The sequence below is a fragment of the Hipposideros armiger genome, unplaced genomic scaffold (genome assembly GCF_001890085.2).
Source record: "Hipposideros armiger isolate ML-2016 unplaced genomic scaffold, ASM189008v1 scaffold_646, whole genome shotgun sequence".
Classification (NCBI taxonomy): Eukaryota; Metazoa; Chordata; class Mammalia; order Chiroptera; family Hipposideridae; genus Hipposideros; species Hipposideros armiger.
Genome location: NW_017731996.1, coordinates 88,445 through 111,096, shown reverse-complemented (window position 1 = coordinate 111,096; position 22,652 = coordinate 88,445). Strand labels below are relative to the sequence as shown.

Genomic DNA, 22,652 nt, shown 5'->3' with positions numbered 1-22,652 from the left:
ACTGATGACTAGTGTCAACTGGCCATAATGCTTTGTGTCTGACAGAGGGATATTCCAGGATACCCCATTCAATTTAGGGAAAACCGATCCTGCATCCCACCACTGCTCCCACCCCTAATACATATGCTCACATGCAACAGTGACACCCAGTGTGGCTTTCTGGGGCCATTTCCTCTTACTTAGACCAGTGTCCAGACAGAATGACACAAAATTCTCCTATTAACACCGGAGTCCACCCAATGCCCAAAGACTTACCCTGCCCTATGTTGTGTACCCCAATCGACATCCCGAGGAACTTTGATTTGGTCCAGATATGAGCATTGAACTGTATCTTCTTGTTAAAACACTCAGCATAGAAGGCTGAAACTGCAGAAATTGTTTTCAGTTAGTGCACTATGTAGCTATGCCCATTGCTCCAACTCCCTTAACCTGGAGAAAAAACTGGCTCCATGTGGAAAGTCCTTCACCCCTCCTCAAAGAACTGCCTCAAATGAGGCCAGCAGGCACCCAACTGCCTTTTATACCCTGCTGCCCCCAATGCAAGCAACCATTCAGGGCCACGCGGGGAGGAACTTCCCTGAACCATGCATGAGGCTATGGCCAATTGCGGAGGCCCACGATCAAAAGGTGTGTGTGTTCTTCTGGTTAGCAAGAACGTTTGTGCTGCAGCCGCAACCTGAGCCCACCCAGGACGTCCTAGCTTACACTGCACTGAACCAGTAGGATGCTGCGGGTATGCATTCTCTCCCCACGCCAGGAATGTACTGTGCAGAAACTGCATCTCTTTATATAAACTGTCTTCAAGTTGCTGAGGTCTCTACAGCACAGCTCAGTACATGTAAGGTGACTCTAGAAGCATTCAAGGTTGGTTTCCCAAATCTCCTTTTTAAATACCTATTTAATCAGTGAAGTTAATAAAGTCTTTGGAACTTATACAAAGAAAAGGTGCCTTAGGCATGAGGAACCAGTCCTTTGGGATTGGGAAGATACAGCAGCCATTAGGCTGAAAGCACAGTGACCTCGCCTATGGAGCTTTTCATGACCCCCTTTAGACAGGACAGTTTGAAAGTGGATGTTGCACACGCGCTGTGGAACTTACTGGGTGGATGATGGGAAACCTGCTCAGCCACAAACGTTACACTGTTTTTGGAAACCCCAGGAACTGGTCCTTCTGAAACTAGCTCCTGCAAGCAAATACAACATCGTTTTACACTTATTTGAGTCTTCCTTGCTGGTCGTCTTCCTCAAACCAACCTCTAAATGCTGGGAGCCCTGGGACTCAGGTCTGCGTTACCTACTCTTCCCTGGCTATGCTGTCTTCCCAGATGATTTCACCTAATCCCAGGGCTTTAAAGGCCAACTAAATATATGAAAATCTCCAAAGGGCCCCTCTCCATTCTAGATCTCTCCCTTGAACTCCACTCTTAAATTCGAACTCCTAACTTGACAGTTCCACTTACATCTCACACAGACTCCTTACACTTTGTATTTCTAATCAGAGTTCTTGATCTTTCCTCCCCAAACCCAATCTTTTCCTTTTTAGTAAATGGCACCAACCAACTGTTGAAGGTGACATGCAAGGATTCATCTCTGGTTGTCCCCTTTCCCTTCCCTCCCGCAATCCGTCTATAACTCCAAAATACAGCTCGAATCAACCATGTCTTTCCTGGAATAATGCGAAAGCCTCTCAATGGTCTCCTTGCTCCTATTTTTGCCCATTTCCAACTTATTTTTCATAAAACCATTAAATAATCTTTTCAAAACAAAAATGAGATCCCAATAAGCCATAAGATTATCATTATGGCCCACAAGGCCTTGCGTGAGATCTGGTTTCTAAATCTCACGCCACTCTTTCCCCTTGCTCAGTATATTCAAAATATGCTGAGCCAACCAGTGTCCTATGAGTTGTGAGCATCTTCTGATCATTTCCGTTACCACTGTTTTCTGACCCCCACATAAAATGAAATCTTGAGTCAGTACACAACTTCAGACAATTAAAAACGCTCGTGCAGAACTCACTGTGCTCTCTTCAGTATCATTTGGTAATGTCCAGTGACACTGAAAGATCTCGCCCAAAATGGGGTTGTATGGCTTTTTGGCAACCGATCCTTTCCTTCCTGCATGAAAGGCTGAGAGGTACCATTTCACAACCTGAACCATTCGGTCTCTGGCATCCTTCTGGTCACTAATGCTGAAGGGAGAAAGACAAAATTTAATGTCCTATTTTCTGACAGGATGCAGGCTGATGCAGCACCACTGCGTAGGGTTCATCCTGAGACAAGCTAAGAGTTACCTCTACGTTTCTTTTTAAAATTGAGGTATAATATACATAACTAAACACACTGGTCTTCGTGTTTAGTGTTTGGTTTGATAAATTTGACAAATGTATATATCCGTTTAATCAATCACCATCCATTCAAGGTATAGAACATTTCCATTATCTCCAAGTTTTCCCATTCCCTGTTCCAAGCAATCCCTACCCAAGGCAAACACTGTTTCTAGCACCACAGATTAGTTTCCCTTGTTCCAGAAATTCATGTAAGTGCACTGTTTTAACTGCCAACGTTGGAGATTTTCTACATATATTTGTGTTGTCATTTCTAATGTAATTCTTTTATGGTCAGAGAATATACTCTAGTTTAATTATTTTAAATTGACTAAGTCTTCCGGTATATGGTCTATCTTGATGAACGTTCCATATGCACTTAAAAGACTGTGTGTTGTACAAATTGTTTGGTAGTGCCTAGAAAGGTCAATTGGGTCAAGCCGATTGATAATGTTGTTTGAATCTTCTATAGCCTTACTGATTGGGGGTGGCAGTGGGGGCAAAGTGCATGCAGAGAGCTACTTGTTCAATTAATTCCTGAGGGAGGAATTTCCAACCACGACTGTACACTTGCCTACCTTCTCACTTTACTCAATTTTTGCTGCATACATTTTGAAGCTTTGTTATTAGGTACATACATATTTGGGATGAAGCATTCGTGATAAATTGACCTTCTTTATCATGAAATATCTCAATTTGTTTCTGATAACATTTCTTGTCTTAAAAATGTCTCCTTTGTCTGATACTAATATAGTGACACCAGCTCTGTTATACTTAGTGTTTTGCATGATAAATCTTTGTCCACCCTTTTACTTTTAACCAAGCAGTGTCTGTCTTCATATTTAAAATCTCTTGCTTGCAAATACAGATTGATCTTGCTTTTCTATCCAGTCTGAAAATCACTGTTCTCTTAAATGGAGTGTGTATGCTATTTACATTTAGTGTCATTATTGATATAGCTGTGTTTAACTTTACCATCTTGGTATTTGTTTCCTATTTGTCCCCTTTGTTTCTTGTTCCGTCATTTCTCTTTTCCTCCTTTTTGTAATTATTTTTAGAATTCCATTTAATCTTATCTATTGGCTTTTTAGCTGTACTTCTCTGTATTTTTAAGTGGTTCCCCTAAGGGACCTCAAAGTTTAAATTCTCATAAATAAAAACTATCCTTAAATCGCAACTCTATATCTAATGAATAACTGGTACTCTGCATCTTTACTTACACATTACCAATGTATGTTTACATTTTATGTGTTTAATTATGTATTAATTTAAACAATGCTATATTAACTGAAATTCTTCCCTTTGGGAATTGGTTAAATGGTTCTCTTAAATCTTCCTCAAGAAGGAAATGTGCCCACCCACTGTGAAACCTCAGTGATTTGTATCTGGCCTTAGTAAACCATAGTCCAAGGCAAGGAATGCAACCAAAGACAGATTAGGACATCTCCTTGCAAAGAAAAATTTCCTGCTACCACTGAAAAGCAATGTGAACTCATCTCCTTATAAATCAATCCCACCTTTAGATGACTTCTGTCCTTTGTACATACGTCTAATATTGCAAGTGTAACATTTAAAATTTATGAATCAGTCTGTAATCTGGAAACTAGACTGTTAAGCGCCTCAAGGGCAGACACTGAGACTTTTTCTTTCTCCAGCTCATAGAAGTGTCTGGGAAACAATGAGTGCTTTAGAAAGGTTCGCTGAGCTTAGTTAACTGAACTTCATCAGGATATAGTGTAAATAATTTAACAGTTGATTACTAATCCCTGAATTTAGCTCTATAAATACTGGCTACTTATTAATGAGCTCTTAAGATTTTTTTTAAATGTTTCAATGATTTTTTAAATGTTTGGTTGCCTAACATCACCACTATATAACCTACGGAAACCAGATAGGCATCTAATATAAACAAACTATTCAATGACACTTTCCCCCAGAAATGTTTAAAAGGCAAAATGGAAAATCCATCTATCCTATAAAGGCAGAAAGCTATTTTGTAAAATCTTTAAAAATTGGAAACTACTGTGTTCAGTCATATACCTCACAAACAGGTCCGGATGCGCAAAAAAGTCTGCATACATTTCTAAAAGAGATCTTCTTTCAAGAATAAATGTTGGAAGAACTACCTGAAAAACATACACATTTGACCCTTGAGATTGAATTCTACTATGGAAAAACAGATTGAACTGCTAAAAGACAAACAAACAAAAAAAACTCATTCCAATCATGGTAACCACCCACCAAGTACTGCCCAGGCATGCTTCTGATACCTACTTCCCAAACTGTTCTGATTCAGCAATGCCCATTACCCTGCCCAGCAGATGAAAAACAGAGAAGAGATTTTGAATGTTCAAATGCCACTTCCTCTGTGCAACCTTAGCTCCCTGAATCAGTGTAACAACAACAAACTACTCTGGCAACCTTGGGAATGCCTACTACTTGCTGGGGCATTACATACACATTATCTTATTGAACTGTACAACAATCCTGTTGTGGAGAAATTATTATCCCTATTTTACAGTGCAGAAAAATGCAGCTCAAAGAGGGTGACAAATTTCCTCACTGCACTGTTATTATGTGGAACTCAGATTTGGGTCTGTGCACTTTCCTCTTTACTGCTGCTTTTCTATCATTAGGTGCACTAGGAAATTTATCTACTTACAAATCTATGTCCTCAAATAATTGACAAGTTCCTAGAATGAAAAGCCCACCCTTATTCACACCTGCACTACCTGCTATTATTACAAAGTGAATTTTTAAATGAGCAATTGAAAGAATAAGCAAAAGGAAGAAGAGAATATAAAGATGAGAAACAACAAACTCTTTCTACCATAGGTCTGAGCCCATGAAGAAAAACACCAAAGGGCTGAAAATGTGGCAGAGGAGAAAGTAAAGAAAATAGGAAACTGGAGTATGGGAAGAAGGAATGCGAAAGATTAGGAATAACCAATTTAAAATGGAAGAATTTCATTAGGGAATGGAAGAAGAGTTTTTGAAATGTATATCAGATCATAAATTATTTATTATGGAAGTAGAGCACCATAGTAATAAAAAATTTCTTTAAACATAGTAATTATTGCATATCTACTATTTTCAAGGTACTGTCTTCAATGCTATGGAAGAGACAAAGGTGAATATGAGAGAATAATACCGGCATTTATAGTAATACCGGTGGAATGTGACAAATATCATAGAGAGATGCTCAAATATTACCCTAGAAGTTCAGGAGAGGGAAAGACCATGTTCTGTTTGGAGGACTAGGGCTGGAAAACAATTCATTGAGGTGGCACCAGAGAAAAGCCTTAGAGAAGAGTAAGGCTGTAATAAAGAGAGGAGAAAACAGAAGAACAAGACATGAAGGTGGGAGAAAAAAAAAGACATGGTGATAGGACACAGGGTGTGACAGACACTAACCAGTGGACCAGCGTGTCTGGGTATATACAGTGCATAAAGAGGGCTCATGGGACAGAAGTTTAGAAAGGGACACCCTAGCTATAACACTTAGAATACTTATTGCCAGACTCTAGAGTTTAAATTTTAAGTAAACACTTCCCTTCCATAGAACATTTATGTTCATATTCTAAGTATAGCTAGCTTAGCAGGTAAGCTGATGTATTGACTTGGTGCAACTTGCTACCATTCTTGGAGAACACAGAAATTACCCATCAGCAAGGAAGAGTGCTGAGAACAAAACAGGGGTAAATACCTTTAATATATAAACAGCTCTTACAAATCAACAAGATTACTAGTGCCAGTAGAAAGGTGGACAAAAGAACTGAATAGGCAATTAAAAAAAGAAACAGCCAAAAAAATGTAAAATTTGATTTGAAGTGTAATAAAAGAAAGAAAAAAGGATTTTTGTCTCCCTACTTAATATTTTTCTTTAGAACTCTCGTTCAACAGACCTTCAATGTTTTTAGCAATATACTGATCCATGCCATCATGTCAAACTGCTGCAACACTGATGAAAGCAAGCTGGGCTAGGTTGTCTTCAACCTGGGTTCAAGTACTTATTTGCCACTTCTTAGGTATAAGGAGGCTCTGGAAAATTAAGTCAACTTCTCTAAGTTTCTGGAAAAGGAGGATAATTACGTGCCCTGTTTATATCTTAGGGTTGTTTTGAAGACCAAGTGAGGTAAATAGAATGTGACTTTATAGTATTTCCAAACACTACACAGTATTTGGAAAATAACTTTTTTAGAAAGTATCTGAATGGAGAAAATATTTTTATGAATACAATATCTACACATTTAAGGCACTGTTGCAATAACACTTTGGAATGCATTAAAAAAATCTAAATTTCAGCATCTGTTGGCAATCACAGTTACTTGTGCCAATACAGATTTGTAAAACAGCTATTTTTTTAACACATTTGATAAAAAATAATATCATTCATAAAATAACAAGCTTTTAGTGGGTACACACCCAGATATGGATTATCTGCCAGAGGAAATGATGTGAGGCAAAAATCACAAACTTGATTGTGGCAGACACTTTTGGTTGCCTACGCACATCCTTGCTTCAACTCTGGTAAAAGAACTCTGACTTGTTCAGGCTACGGGTTGCCGTAACAGTCACAGGGCCCTCCCAGATCTCAAAGGGTAAGTGTGGGTACATCCAAACCAATCATTTAACCTCTCTTGCCAGTGACTGGCTTTGGCATGGGCACATGTCTACCTTTGGTTAAGGAGATTCAATTGCAAGTCTGATAGGCCACTTCTGGGAAAGAATGTCCTTTCTAATAGCCACACACACACACAAAATCCATGAAAAGAATTATCTTTCTGCCCCCTGACATATTTGTATAATAAGGATGTGATGATTGGAAGTGTGGCAGCCATTTTGCAATGATGAGGAGACGAGCCTGAGTGTGAAAGTCAGCATGCTAAGGATGGCAGAGCAGAGGCTGAAGGAACCTCGTTCCTTTCCTACATTGCTGACCCACCAATCAATCCCAGAACTACTCCACTTCTGGACTTCTATTATAAGGTAACTGTTCAAGTTACCTTTAGGTGGGTCTTTGATTACTGGAGACCAAAACCAAACAAGGTAAAAGATGTAGAAAGGAATATTACAGATGTCAATGTCTAAAACTAAGCTATAATTTTCAAATTTGAAGTGACAATTCTGCTCCAGCAATTATGCAATGTAATGATCAGTGAAAAAATTCTGAAGGCAAACTCCTGTAAATATTCATATGTAGAACATTCCTGGCAAGTATATTGGATTCCACAAATTCATGCTATCCTTGTGTTCTGTTCTCATTTAGATTAGGGATGAAAAGTTTTATAGACACTTATTAGAAAGCATATGGATTAGTTTATTTGCCCTCTAAATTTAAAATCAAAACAAAGCTCACTACTGACAACAATTGTAGCTCTAGCCTTTAAAGCAAGAGGCAGTAGTGGAAACATTACAGGTGTTGATTAGATATCACAGACCAGATTAGAATTGCAGTTCTGCCACTTAATAGGATTTAGCCAAGTTATTAGCCTCCATGAGTTTTAGTTTCCTCATCTATAAAACTGAGGTAACAATAACACCTACTTTGTGTGCTGTGGTGAGAAGTAAGTGAAAGGATGAGCTTCTAGCACAGTGGTAGATATATACAAATGCACCCATATCCCAGGTCTCCTATATCAACTGGGCATTCTGTTTACAGTATCACATTTAAATTCAAATCCAGATCACAATGAAGTATATGGCTCAATGTGTGTCATACAATTTTCCATTCACTACCTGTTCTAATCCTTATGACAACTCTGTGAAGTAAGTCACTGTGTGTTCATTTTGCATGAGAAATCTAAAGATCACAGAGGAAGGGACATGTTCAAGGTCAAACAGTTTGGTAACAGCAGAGGTAGGCTGCTAACACAGTCCTCTAACCCCAAGATCAGAGCTCTGCTCATTTTAAATCTGTGCACACTACACTGCTTAAGGTTTTGTCCAAATTACTGACCAGGCCTAATCCTATTCCTTGTTTGCCCCTAATAAAATACAAATCTTAATCTATACGTACTATCTCTACGAAGTTATTCTAGCTTTATTTATTTCATCCATTTACAAAAATTTTCACTTTACTCATGGACATATAAAACCACAACCAAAGTATAAACAGGAGTTATGTTATTATACTCTATTTGTAGGCACAATCACTAAGAATCACACATACACATTAAGACTTACAGCAAAGGCCAAATTTCATTCTTACCTTAGTAAGATCCATTCCAAGCCTAACCTGGGACAAGAGATGCATGATAACGCTCTTGTGCTCTTCCACTGACCCCGCCTCTCCTTCATCATCTCTATCGTCATATGAATCGAAAAGGTCTAAAACAAAACAGATCTTCTTAAACTGGTGTTACACTGGACCAATCTGTGCTACTATCGGTATTACAATTTTTTTTCAAACAAACACTTTTAAGGGAAAAAATGTTAAATTCTCAAAGGTCACTTACCAGCATCACTTGTTCCATTGGACAGGGAAGAATTCAGGGATTCTGTGGTATCTGGGCGCTTGAGACTATTTCCTGAGCTGCTGTGGGTCAAGGCTGAGACAGATCCAGAGGAACTAAAAAAATATCAATTACCTCCTTAAGCCTTTTAAGAAAGCCATTTAGAATATCACAGAAAGGCTTTAACCAAAAGAATGACTTAAAACTAATATACACGGATAGCTAACAGAAACAAACCAGACTTACAGAGTTAGCCGATTATATACATACACCTGTACACATATAGCTTTCTAGCTCTCCCTGTCGCCGTCATTCTGATACCGAAACTAGAAAGTCTGATGACCAGGCCTCTTGTCCTATGGTTTTTACACAGTGTGCACTCAACTAAGCCATGCTGAGAGGTCACCATAAATTAGTAAGATTTTACTCTGCTTCAAAGTTTAAAACCAGAGTTTATTTTCTGATTTTGTTACTTTGTATAAATGTAGATTTGTCATAATTCTCAGCAATAATTTCTAGAACCTCAAAAATGGCATTTAATCTCAGAAAGATGTCTTGTCTATATTTTTGAGATCCTTTGATAAAAGTCCACATTGATACTAACACTTTTCCCAGTCATAAAATTGTATTTGAAATTACAAAATAAAAAAGCATATTATTTTTTACAAGTAAATTTATAGTAACTGGTATTATGAGCTGGTTAACAGAGTCTAAGAAAAGTTTATTATATTATTATATCTGTAATCATATTTTACCCAGGATCAGTATTTGTATACTAATAAACAAATACTCAGAGGCATAGTTTTATTAAGTGCAAAAATGGAAACCAAATTTCTCATACTACAGATATTATTTATAAAACAGTATACACACAGTTTTTTATTACAAATTTATAGGTGTGAAACATTGTACTCTAATTTAAACACAGTTTGCCCTGTACACACAGTCAGTTTTTTATTACAAATTTATAGGTGTGAAACATTGTACTCTAATTTAAACACAGTTTGCCCTGATTACTTACCTTCTTTTAATTTTTTTTTTTTAGCTGAGCCATCCTGCCACCTGTTGGCAGCTCAGCGGCTGCTCAGCTCGGGCCGGGCATCGAACCGCTGTTGCTCAGAGCTCAAACTCTTGAGCGAGCTCTTAACCAACTGAGCCACTCGGCCGGCCCCTGCTTTTAATTTTTTATTTAATAACAATAAACTGTTTTTTGGAGCAGCTTTAGGTTCATAGCAAAACCGAGCGGAAAGTACAGAATTCCCATATGTACAACCTCCCTCATTATCAACGTTCCATGCCAGATTGGTATATTTGTCACACACGATGAACCTACATTGACACATCATCCCTCAAGTTCACTCTTGGTGTTGCATAGTCTATGGATTTTGACAAATAAATAATGACAAATTTCTATCATTCTATTGTAAAGTTTCACTACCCTAAAAATCCTCTGTGTTCTGCCTATATTAGAACATTACAATATTAGAACATTTTAATATTAGAATATTAAAACATATGTATTATAATTTAAACAGTTTGTCCTGGTAACCATTACCTTCTTTTGATCTATTTTTCAAAAATCCTTAGGTAACTAAATACTGCTTCTTTGATAATTAATTTAGTAGTATACATCACAAGTACTGTAACTAATGTTTACCTCACCAGTTTTGACAGCCAATGGAAAATATGAGTAAAAGACCCAGGTAAGTTAAATAGAAGAGCTGCATGAAAATTATCTTCAAAATGTTTTGTGGCTCTTTGATACATCATCAAAATAGAGTCTTTTAATTCAATTGATCTAAAAATCCCAAATCCTTTAAAATGTTGTGTATTAGGTATTAGCTTAGATGCATTTCCAAAGGTCAGATCTATTTATACTGTGTTTTTCCTTCTTACTCAGATTAGAAACCATGTCTGGGCCAAGTGAAATGCTCAAAAAAAGCTCAAAATGGAAAAAATTGGATAAATTCTCATTTATCCAATTCATAAGTTATTTTATTCAGAACAAAGGATTTAAAGAATACAGTTAAAAAACAATAGCAACCTTGACAAATAATATGCATACAGGAAAGATTTATCTGCATGTGCTAACTTGTATAGTTCTTACTGAGTACCTAGTATGTGTCAAACACTGTATGTGTTCATCTCCATAATAATCTAACCTCCATAAAAGCCCTACAAGTTAGACATGATTCTTCTCACCATACACAGAGGCTCAGGGGTCACAAGCTGCTAAGTAGTGGAGCCATTTCAAACACGTCTGGCTTCAAAGCACAAGTTCTTTCCAATATGCTCTATCATCTAGTTTATAAATGTACAAAACCATACTGCTCAGTAACATAGTTCACACAGAGGCTATCATTACTACAGGTCTTTAGAAACTGAACAGTGAAAGGACTTAAGCTTTACAGTTCTCATCCTTGAAAGAGGAAGAGGAAGAAGAGAGAAGAAACAAACTTGACCTGAAGAGTTAGAAAACTAGGGGTAGCAGCTGATGACCAGCAGGTGTCACAAGCTCAGTGCATACAGGACAGACAGGCAGAGAACATAAATACAGTTGGCCCTTGAAAAACGTGGGGGTTGGGGCACCCACCACCTGTGCAGCTTAAAATTTAGAATATAAACCCCCACTGAAAAACAAACAAACAAACAACAACAAAAACCGAAACGTCAACAAACCTTGTGCTGGACAGCTGCAGTCCCTACCAGTTTAGGAGTCTAGATTAGGACATACAAAGCGTGAAACTGAGGGAGAAAAGGAATCCAGAATGGGCTAAGTAGACCACAGTACTTAACTCTGGATCTCTTCAAATGGCAGGTTCTGAACTGTGTATTTGTTATAGGGTGGGGGTTGGGGGAGCAGAGAGAGGGAAGCTTATTAAGGAGGAGGGGAGAGAAAAGCCTATGAACCTGCAGGTAACCCTGCAGACATGTCTATTACAGGTACAAAAGGAAAGCATTTTAAAATTTTCTATTTCATACAAATTTCAGGAAAACCTCTGAACGGGGGCCAAAGGTTGGTTATCAGTGATGACTATAAGGAAGCTAACCACATATTATCAAGCTTTTACTGTATATAGTTACACATTTGCTTCTAGAGGGTAAATAGATGAGTCCATCTTGACATTTGATTGTACGTTGTTTAGAATGACAGCTAATGTTTGGTGTTTAAGAGACTGTCCCTTTTCTGTTTAAATAAAACAGTGACTGGGCTGGCCGAGTGGCGCGATGGTTAAGAGCTGGCTTGGGATGCCAGAGGGCCCTGGTTCGGATCCCACATATGAGGGCCAGTGACACTGCCCTCCACAGCTAAGATGCTGAACAACAGCTCAACCTGGAGCTGGGCTGCCCTGAGTCGCTGGCGACAGGTAGGCTGCAGCCCCTGCTGCAGTGGGTTGCCATGGGCTACCGTATGTAGCCAGCAGCCAGCGTGAGCGGCCAGCAGCCGCAGTGAGCGGCCGTCCAGAAGCCGGCGACTGATCTGCCTCGCCAGGGAAGAGGCAATGATGGTGCCAACTTGGGCCAGTGAAGCAACATCCTCCACAACTAGACTGAAGAACAAAAGGACAGCAACTTGTCTGTTCCCCTTCCCCCAATTCCCCAGCACTGTTCCCATCCCCCCAATAAAAAAATTTTAAAAAAAATAAAAAGAAAATAAAACAGTGATTGAGCATTTCAAAGGTCAATAACCTTTACTTTGGAATTTTCATCTAAACCTTATTTTCTTTTAACCCCACTATCATAAAAACCATTAAAAAAATAAAGTGAAATTTCTACTGGCAAACTGCTAACAATGACTTCTCATTAGTTCATTCCCCCACATACATTAAGAAACCAACTTGCTAAACCTCACCCTTTTTGCTAAACTGGCCTTCTTGAGCTGTGGGCTCAAACTTCTCTTCCTTAACTGAAGTGTCATGTCTTAAAAGTATGTGTTCACCTGCATCTCATACTTCACTTTTTCCCACATTCAAAAGCTGAATTTGATCCACTAAGTCACAAAACTTTCTGAGCCAATGTAGTCATTTTCTTTATAAATTTTAAGATTTTGAGCAGTTTTGATGACATTACATACGAATACTGTATTTCTCAATTGGTGTGCACACTTTAGAGAACTAGAGTCCTACACAATATTTCTTATTAAAAAAACCCAATGTTCAAGGTCGAAGGACTGGCTGATGGTATTAAGTTTGCAAATTCACACATAATCATCTCTAAATTTGTAATGTCTTAGAAAGCAAACCCCAAGCTTATAACAATAGTACCAACTCCTGAGAAAGTAGTTAGAAAAAATGCCCCCCAAAAGCCAACCATATCTACAACAAACAGTTACATTAAAGCAAATAAACGTTAACTTGCTTTCTATAACAGCTATCATTTATTGAGTGCTTGTTATATTCCAGACACTATGTTAAGCACTTGATTGACATTACTCTCATTTAAATGTTCACCACGACCCTTTGAAGTTGAAACTATTATTATCCTCCTTTTATAAATGAGGAAACTGAGGATTACATAGATTAAATAACTTGATCAAGATCATACATGTTTGAGGCAAAACAGATTTAGAACCTAAATCTGAGATTCTAGGATCCAAAGCCTTAAAGATAGCAACCTACACACCAGTAGGGCTGAGAAGTAGTTTGCTTATGGGCTATTATGTAAATAACTTTACATGTAAAAGACTTTTCTGTATAATGGTACATACCCAGCTTTGATTCGATAGTATAGAATAGGTCAAATGTTTTAAAATGAGGGAAAACCTATCATCAGTATCTGTTGATCTGCCTGCTTAGTATCTCTGGAATCCACACACTTCCTTCCACTCCCATGCTATTACCTTAGCTCAGGCTATCAACATCTCTTAATTTACTACTCGGTTTTGGCTGGTCTCCTTATCTATAATGCAGCCCCATTGCATTCAATTCTACACAATTTTGGCAAATTTGTTTTTCTAAAATGCAGACCTGACCAGCAACTGCCATCGCTTGTGAGAAAATGTTCAAAATTTGTAAAAGGCTAAAGGACTCTCATGACCTAGTTCCTGTCAGCCTCTTCTGTATCTTTTTTAAAATCATTCCCCACAACTTATGCTACAGCCACACTCAGCCGAGCTCCCCAAGCCTGCAGACCTTTCTTAACGGGGTTCCACCTCCATGAGAACATTTCCATTTCCCGCTCCTCTCCTCACCCCATGTCCTCTCTCTAGTCATCCATATCTCACTTTAAGACCTCATCCCCTCCCTCCTCTGTGAATCCCTCTGAATTCTCAATGGCTTTCTGTGCTTATTCTTACCATAGCATGTGTACCAATGGATTACAAATGTCTATCTGTTCCCCCCAAAAGACTAACTTCCCTGAGGGCAGCGGCTGGGTCTTTTGTCACCTCTGTATCATCTCTCCACCCAGTATAGCTCTCCACTCTAATACAAAAACAAGAAATGGGAACCTCTTGTTTGTATACTTCCAAGCTCATTTGCTCTCATTTGACTCTCTCCTAATGTTGGTGCTAAAGAAATAATCCCCAGAGCTCCATGAACAATACTGGCATATTACTGAAGCTGATGCTAAATAATTTATTTCATTTGGTAAGTCAGAAGTAAAATCAACATTCTCACAGAACTAGCTTTGCTCAATAAGTCAATTAAATATAAGCTGTCTTTTTCACCTTTTCCAAATAATAACTTACACGGGAGTTGTCATTATTAACACCAGACTCAAAATCAAATTACATTTTTAAAAACAGGAGAGTTGTTTCAATACATACTTAGTTCATCAACTTACTCTATGAAGTGCTTTGGGGATGAGCCACCTTGATGAAATTCATCAGCATCATAGAATTCATCTTCACTGCTAGAATAAGAGAACTCCGGGACTGTATTTGGAGATAAGTTGACATGACTTGGAGAAGTTAGACTGCTACTAGGTGGTGAGTGTCCACTGCCTAGAAAGTTAAAAAGTTTTTAATTAGGGGGCAATATTGGTAAGAGAGGGAAAGAAATTAGGGAAGTGGGGTCAAAGCAAACCTTTCTAAATTCAAGAAAGAGTTTAGTTAAGTTGGTAACAGTCCTTACACTATTTGTAAAGAAAATTAACATTTAAACGAGACAAAGAAAAAGGCAAATCACATCATATAATGGGACATAACCTTTAAAATAAAAGAAATGCTCTATTCCCATTCTATAATTATCATTGATAACAGGAAAGAAGCTCTTTTGATTATAATCGCAATGTGTGAGTCCTGGTGCTAGGAGTCCCACAATAGATACAAGTACTCGTCGGAAGCCAGGGCTTTTATTTTATACAGTAGATCCAGATACCCAAAAACACAGCAGTGAGCCAATGGCAGTGCAAAATGGAAACACTATCAAAGCCTGCATGAATGTTAAAATATTATGCAGGCGGGCAGTCTGAGTGGCGCGTTCGTTAAGAGCTGGCTTTGGACGCCAGAGGGCCTAGGTTTGGATCCCATATCTGAGGGCCAGTGACACTGCCCTCTACAGCTAAGATGCTGAACAACAGCTCAACCTGGAGCTGGGCTGCCCTGAGTCGCCGACGCCAGTGACGGCGTAGGCTGCAGTCCCTGCTGCAGTGGGTTGCCCTGGGCTACAGTGTGTAGCCAGCAGCCAGCGTGAGCCACCAGCAGCCGCAGTGAGCGGCCGTCCAGAAGCCGGCGACTGATCTGCCTCGCCCGGGAAGAGCGCAATGATGGTGCCAACTTAGGCCAGTGAAGCAATGTCCTCCACAACTAGACTGAAGAACAAAAGGACAGCAACTTTTCTGTTCCCCTTCCCCCAATTCCCCAATAAAAATCTTAAAAATATATATATATATATTGTGCAGGATATCACATTCTTATTAAGTCAATGTTTTGGCAGTGACACCTAAGAACACAAAAGCTCTGCACAAGGCCCTGAGAACTCATTATCCAAACTCCTCACCTCTTTTCCACCAAAGTCAGAGAGGAACAGAGGGCTACTATGGGGTAATGTAGGAAAAGTCTAGGGGGACCATCTTTCTATTCCTCAACAGTAACTAAGGAAATGGAAATTAATGAAGATCCAGAGAAAGACTACCATCTAATCTTTGTGATCATCTGGTTCAATGTCTAGTAACAAAGTAATAACAATAAAAGTTATCCAACAGAACAATGGAGTATTGAGATCAATTTAATGAGTGTTTATTGAGCATCTGAAGGCTCTCAGGCAATTTATGCCAAACTGCTACAGATGCCTGGTGGAGATTAAACTTAAGTCACTGCTGGCAGGCAATCTAAAAGTCAAGACAACAGTTCTAGAAAAAATTGAGAATAATAGCAATAAAAATGAATCCAGAGCCACTCATGGATTTATAGTCCATTCCTGTCTCAGTGGTTCAATAGTTAGTGGAAGAGTACATCTACCTAACACTTGGTTGCCATGCTTACAAGATATTTTAAAAACAACACAAAAAGTTTCCCACCTAAAAAGGTAATGCTTATAGTGGATATTCCAAACATAGTTCGTCTTAGCAAACAACTTTCAATTCTCTTTATTCCCTCCAAAAGCAGCATTAATATGGGAAAAAAACTTTCTCCTACTGAAATAAGGGGGGAAAAAAAAGATCAGGAGTTACAAATGATTAACATGCAAATACTCCAGGTGATCACATAACTGAAAATCCGTCCAGGAAGAAAATGAGTTTGAATGGGCACTGCAAAAAAAGGAAATGAAGTTTTCCTTATGAGAGAAAAGGATATTATTTCTTTTTCAATTATTCCATTATTTCTTTTTTGTTACTAGTGAGACAGATAAAGGAAAGGTGGAAAAGATGAAAAAATTAGGCTGAAAATCAAAGACACAGATACTAATTTAATTTTTAAAATTTCTTTAATTCCAGCTATTCTAAAATGTTATATTTTTGAAATATCTTCTTCTGAAATAATTTATCCTAAAGTTAATGTACATAAGGAAGAGCAATCCCTTTTTCAAAGTTTGTAACTAGTTTATGTATCTCCAATTAAACAAATTTTGGCTGTATTATAGTTTCAACACTAAGACATAATCAACATAATAAAACAAAGGTACTGTTTTTTAAATGAACAAGAGGTTGACACAGGTAATGAAATACAGGAAAAAGCCAACTAAACATTTCAACCTCATTATTCAAATTGCTTATCAGCATCTTCCCAAGAGCTTCAAATAAGAAAGCTATTATTGCTTTCCTTCTTTCAAAATTGAGAAGATATCTGCCATGCTGTTATATATTAAAGACCAAAGTAAGAGCATCAGCACCTTTATGAATTCAAATTTCAAAATGGGCTAAAACCATAAGATAAGTTTTCATTATTACACAGTAAAAGTACTACTGCCCAGGAAAGAAATCTGTGGAGCAACTGCAGGCACTTATCTTATCTCCTACCTCCTCAAGCTTGGTTTTGGCCTCCACATATAACAGTCATAAAAGCACTAAGTGCTTCCTTGAGTTTGGTTGACAGGTTAACTCAACGTAAACCTCATTCATTTTACAACAAAGAATAAATCTAATGCTAACATTGATAGCATCCCTGTAAGTTAGAGAAAAAATAAAGACCGTAAGTCCAAATGAATTTTAAAAATGCAAATTAAAATGAAATAGCCCTTTTCCCTCATAAAACTGGTAAAAATATGAAAGACTGATAAATCCATCCTAAAAAATACATATGTGCTAAAAGTTTCTGTACAAGGATATTTCACTAAAGTATTGCTTATAACAGGAAAATATTAGAAACAATTTAAATGTCCATCAGTGGAAAAACAGGAATACCTGTTCAGGCAACTGTAAAAAGACTGTTACAGACCTAACTATATGAACATGGAAAGCTCTCTAAATGTTCACTGTTAAATGAAAAGTGAAAGTCACAGAAACACAAGATCTCATTTGGGTTAAAACAAACAAAAAAAACAGTAAAAATACACCATATAGGTATATATGTACATACATGTACACATGACAGGGAAGAGCAAAAAGGACTTTCACCTTTTGTTTCCTGTACTTCTGTATTTTCTGATTCCTTTACAATAAGAAAATATGCAAGTCTAACTTGAGCAGATTTTTTTAAAAAGTCAATACAGATCTTAAAAATAAATCATAAAGGGCCAACCGAGTGGCACGATGGTTAAGAACTGGCTTGGGACGCCAGAGGGCCCCGGTTCGGATCCCACATATGAGGGCCAGTGACACTGCCCTCTACAGCTAAGATGCTGAACAACAGCTCAACCTGGAGCTGGGCTGCCCTGAGTCGCTGGCGACGGCGTAGGCTGCAGCCCCTGTGGCAGTGGGCTGCCATGGCCTACTGTGTGTAGCCAGCAGCCAGCGTGAGCGGCCAGCAGCCACAGTGAGTGGCCGTCCAGAAGCCGGCGACTGATCTGCCTCGCCTGGGAAGATTGCAATGATGGTGCCAACTTGGGCCAGTGAAGCAATGTCCTCCACAACTAGACTGAAGAACAAAAAGGACAGCAACTTGTCTGCTCCCCTTCCCCCAATTCCCCAGCACTGTTCCCATCCCCCCAATTCCCCAATTAAAAAAAATAATATAATAAATAAATAAATCATAAAGTAAATGAACAAAATCCTGCAATATTTTATTTAGATTATAATTATTACTAGCTTCTAGTTCAATCACAAAGTTACCCATTTCATGTATAGAACTGTAATGGTAAAACTATGATATCTCCAACAGAAAGATATAACACATATTCTTTAACTTTTCCTCCATTAGTAGTTAAACACAAATCCTAAATGGAGTTAGAAGTAAAGGAAATATACAAATCTGTACCTGTACTATTTGGTGTTGGAGTCTGATGATGTCCCAAGGTAGCTAATACAGGTCCAACTGGTAGGGAAGATGGACGCTGCTCTGACTTACACAACTGAGCAGGCTCTAGGAGATTTGAACATGTGAAATAAGTTGGGGAAATAGCCCAAACACAACTCTGTTAACTGCTATTATGTGGGATTCAAAATCCTAAAGATCAGTAATTTCTGAAACTATATTCCATTAAGTCAAGTTCCATGCTACTCCTTTCTGACACCCTATAACCCAGTGATGATATGCTACGGAGTACTAAGACACTAGGCAGGATATCAAGAGACCAGTCATGGTAGGCCAACACCTCAATACAACTGCTCTGTAAAACCATCAAACACTTCTGATGATAAAGTATTTCCAAGCATCAACCCACATAAAATCTGAAATGAGGCACGGTATCTTCTCTTTAGCCCATGAGAGATATTAGCTCCTTCTCTTAAGGATATATAAAAATTCACAAAAAGATTTCATATATTTATAAGTATTTTTTAAAAGGATTTTTTTCCAGTACAATTTCTGACTGAACTATGTCATCATTGAGAACACAGATATGTCGGATGCAACAAAAAGTAATAAGAGTAGTTGGGTGTTGGCCCTAAGTCCTCCTTTGCCAGTTCAAAAAAATACTATTTAGTCTTCTATACTTAAAAATACACATCTATTTAATTGGCAGACATCATAAATTTCATTCTTCCCTTTCTCATTATCTTAAAGTCCACCATGAAGAAAACATTTGTATTGTTCACAGCTATATGAATACCCCAAATTAGAACATTCCTGGATACCTTCAAGCAGATCAAGGCATACTGTTTTTCTTGGAATCATAAATCCAAGTCTTAGGAACCATCTTCATCTGCCATCTCACTTTGAAAACAAGATGCCCTGTCATTCTACTTGGAAAGCTCCAATATCAAAAAGTACTATCACCTTTTTCCAGTTCATTTTCAGCTGTATTATTATTTTTTGATTCCTTTTATATATTAAAAAACAAAGAAAGAGAAGAAGCCCTTTAAAAGATTACTATGACAGTCATACAAATTAAGTTTTTTCTCAGCAGTGAATCTGTGAAACATTTCTCTAAATACTATACCTGGAGGTAAGACAGTCTGGGAAGGCATGGTGTTGATCACAGGTTCCAGGGGACTAGGTTGATATATTGCATCTACAGGATTAATAGTACTCTGAGATAAAGAAACACACAGTTATTTTCAAGTAAATGCCCATCCAGTGCTGACCTCCCAAATGTATGAAATTGCCCATATTTCTGACAGCAAAGTCCTGAGGGTAGCTATACAGATAAGTTGATCAAAATACAAAGAGAAAAAGAAATAGCTTTTTTATACAGAAGTCTCTGAGTTTCTTATTAAAAAAAAAGGAGGAGGAAAAATGAATGAATCTCTGTCATACAGAAAGGTGAAGCAAGCTAAATGGAAAAACTCAGAAAGAGTTGTAAAATGGTGTGGGAAGACTTCAGGAAGCCAAAACCAATCCCTCTCAATTCACCAGTGCTTCTCAAATTTGTAGTTCACCACAAATATTGTTTCTCTAACAAAGATGGAAGGCTCTCTCTTGCTTTGGTGTTAACAGCATCACACCTATGACTAGCTGTGACTAGCTAATGCACTTGCACAGCTAGGATCTTATCTTCATCCCATACTACTGCCACCTTCTGATACTGTCTATTGCACATTATGGCCACCTAGTTTTAGTTGCTAAAGGCAAAGCAATGTAGCTTCTATTTGGGGAGTGTGAGAAAGAAGGTTTTTTTTTTCGTTTGTTTGTTTGTTTGTTTTTGAGGATGTAGAAAACCATAAACATGTGGTTACATTTTTAGAGTCAAAAAAGTTTAGGTTTCTCTGACTGCAAGCCAAGAAAATACTCTGCTAGCATGATGGCATTTTAAAAACAAGACTCCATAGGTTACTGGTGCATTTTTATATGGAGAAGATGGGATTTTAAACAGAGGTGTTTGGCAGAGTAAAGTTTAGAACACTACTTAGAAGACTATACTAGATAAAACCCAAGAAATAAAAATTTATTTAGCTTTTCCTGATCTGGGAAACTAAAGTTCAAATGTATATTATGTAGAGGATATAACAGAATATACTAAATGAAATTAGAGATGCTTTCCTGGTGAATGAACCCAAAAAATACTCACAAAAATTTAAAAGCACCTAACATTGGAAACGAAAATGATGGCAGTTTTTGTAGCATTCTCATTTGAAGTATTAATTTAAAAAAAAATTGTCCCTCTCTCTGCATATTTTAAAATCATTAAGTCCACATTTCTTAAATCAAGTGATTTGAACCAAGATTTTTTATTCTTGTCACTAAAACTGTATACATACCATAAATATTCTGAAAGGAAAATAAAAGAGACTTAGAGAAGGAACTCTGAAAACAATCATTAATAATAAAAAACCTAGTAAAGTGAAGTGTGGGGAAAGTTTTAAAGGTTTGGGAAAAGCACAGAAGTAGAGGTTTGGGATTTTAATTCCTTAGAATCCTTGCTCTACCAAGGACTTAGCGCTAAAGTCTCCTATCTGTTATGGGGCTCACTTTCCCAGTCTGCACAATGAAGAACTATCTGAATTATATGGTCTCCAAAGGCTTTCTGGTTATTACTTTATGATTCTATTTTCAGTACAAAACCAGCCCATAACTAAATAAGTGTCTCAGCAAGTCCTGGAGTTGTCCTTAAATTCTTTATTTTTACATAGTGTTTTTCTCCAAAGGATTCCAAGTGCTTCACAAAGACAAAATCCCACCATTAATACTTTGATTTGATTCATTGTAATGAGACTATATCACTTCCTTGTCCCCACCCACTATATAAGAAAAATTATTGAAGAGGCTAAGAAATAACTTTGGAAAAAGGGACCAGAATTCTATCATTTGAATGAAATATTTTGTTTTCCAGATGAATGTTCTAAGATTAGGCTTCTCAACCAAAGAAAACACTTATTATACTTTTTTGCATGTTTATTTAAAGTACTCAATATCATTTGCTGCTCTTAGCGGAAAGTATAACTATTCTACACTTATCTACAGGTTCTTAGTCAATCAACTTCAGGCTAAAATATGTCAAAGTACTTTCTATACCTTGCTTCAAAAATGTATGTGCAGAGCTTGAGAAATGCAAACAATGATAATCCTCAGCTCTAACCTGCTGTGATATTAATAAAATTCATGCAATACAATAAATACTAAATTATATATACATATATGCATGTACAGCTAACACTATGGAGTACTATGTGCTCACTCTGTACCTTACAACAACCTGCTAAGGTTTTTATAGAGGAGCCTAAGACTCTAAGGTTAAGTACCTTGCCTATGGTCACAGCTAATGAATGGCAGGACTGGGTCCTAGCAGTTGGGTCCAAGGCCTAAAATACGAACATTTCCTTTCTTTTTTCAAAATAAAAACTCTTAATAAAAAATGCTACAGTCCCTGATCAAATAATACAAATATGTTTGTTTTCTGCAAGATTAGATTTCCTAAGAGTATATACTTTCTAGGTGTTTTTAATTGCAAATAATCAAACATTTTTGGTATGCTTTATAAAACTATTAACATAATAAAAAGTAACTAATTTTGCTCTGAGGGACAAGACATAAAATAATGCCAACATGATTTCCCTTAGGGTCTTTGGGGACCATGAAATGCTAGACAAATATACAGTCTTTTTCCATGAGGCTTATAATCTTATTTGGTATCTCAGGAAAATATATTACATTGTATTTATATCACATAATTATATCAGCATGGCTCAAACTCTGAACTTACATTGTGAAAAGAGAAATAAAAAATCCCAGTGTTAATTCAAATTTTAAAAACGTTTCTCTTATCTCTGCTTTCTTAAGAAATATGCAAACAACACTGGTATTTAAATTTTTTCATTTTAATTCAAATATAAAGATAACATGCTCATCCTTTCAAGTATACATTAGATGGTTTTGAAGATTTACAAAGTGAGTTTCCAGATTTCAGACAAGCTGGCATTTATAGTCTTAGGACAAAAAAAAAAGACTGTTTCAG

At 37.4% G+C, this 22,652-nt stretch overlaps 1 protein-coding gene across 15 annotated transcripts in view; it reads right to left on the bottom strand.

Moving 5' to 3' along the window:
- OSBPL9 (oxysterol binding protein like 9) overlaps nt 1-22,652 on the bottom strand; it is a 108,974-nt gene that overhangs the window by 6,853 nt on the left and 79,469 nt on the right. For all 15 annotated transcript variants that reach the window (XM_019625949.1, XM_019625945.1, XM_019625948.1 and 12 more), the window contains 9 exons: nt 19,701-19,791; nt 18,578-18,682; nt 14,566-14,725; nt 8,785-8,897; nt 8,538-8,656; nt 4,367-4,452; nt 2,020-2,191; nt 1,100-1,184; nt 256-366 (listed from right to left, as the gene is read on the bottom strand). In XM_019625949.1, coding sequence (XP_019481494.1) covers nt 256-366; nt 1,100-1,184; nt 2,020-2,191; nt 4,367-4,452; nt 8,538-8,656; nt 8,785-8,897; nt 14,566-14,725; nt 18,578-18,682; nt 19,701-19,791 — 1,042 coding nt within the window. The remainder of the gene's footprint in view (nt 1-255; nt 367-1,099; nt 1,185-2,019; nt 2,192-4,366; nt 4,453-8,537; nt 8,657-8,784; nt 8,898-14,565; nt 14,726-18,577; nt 18,683-19,700; nt 19,792-22,652) is intronic.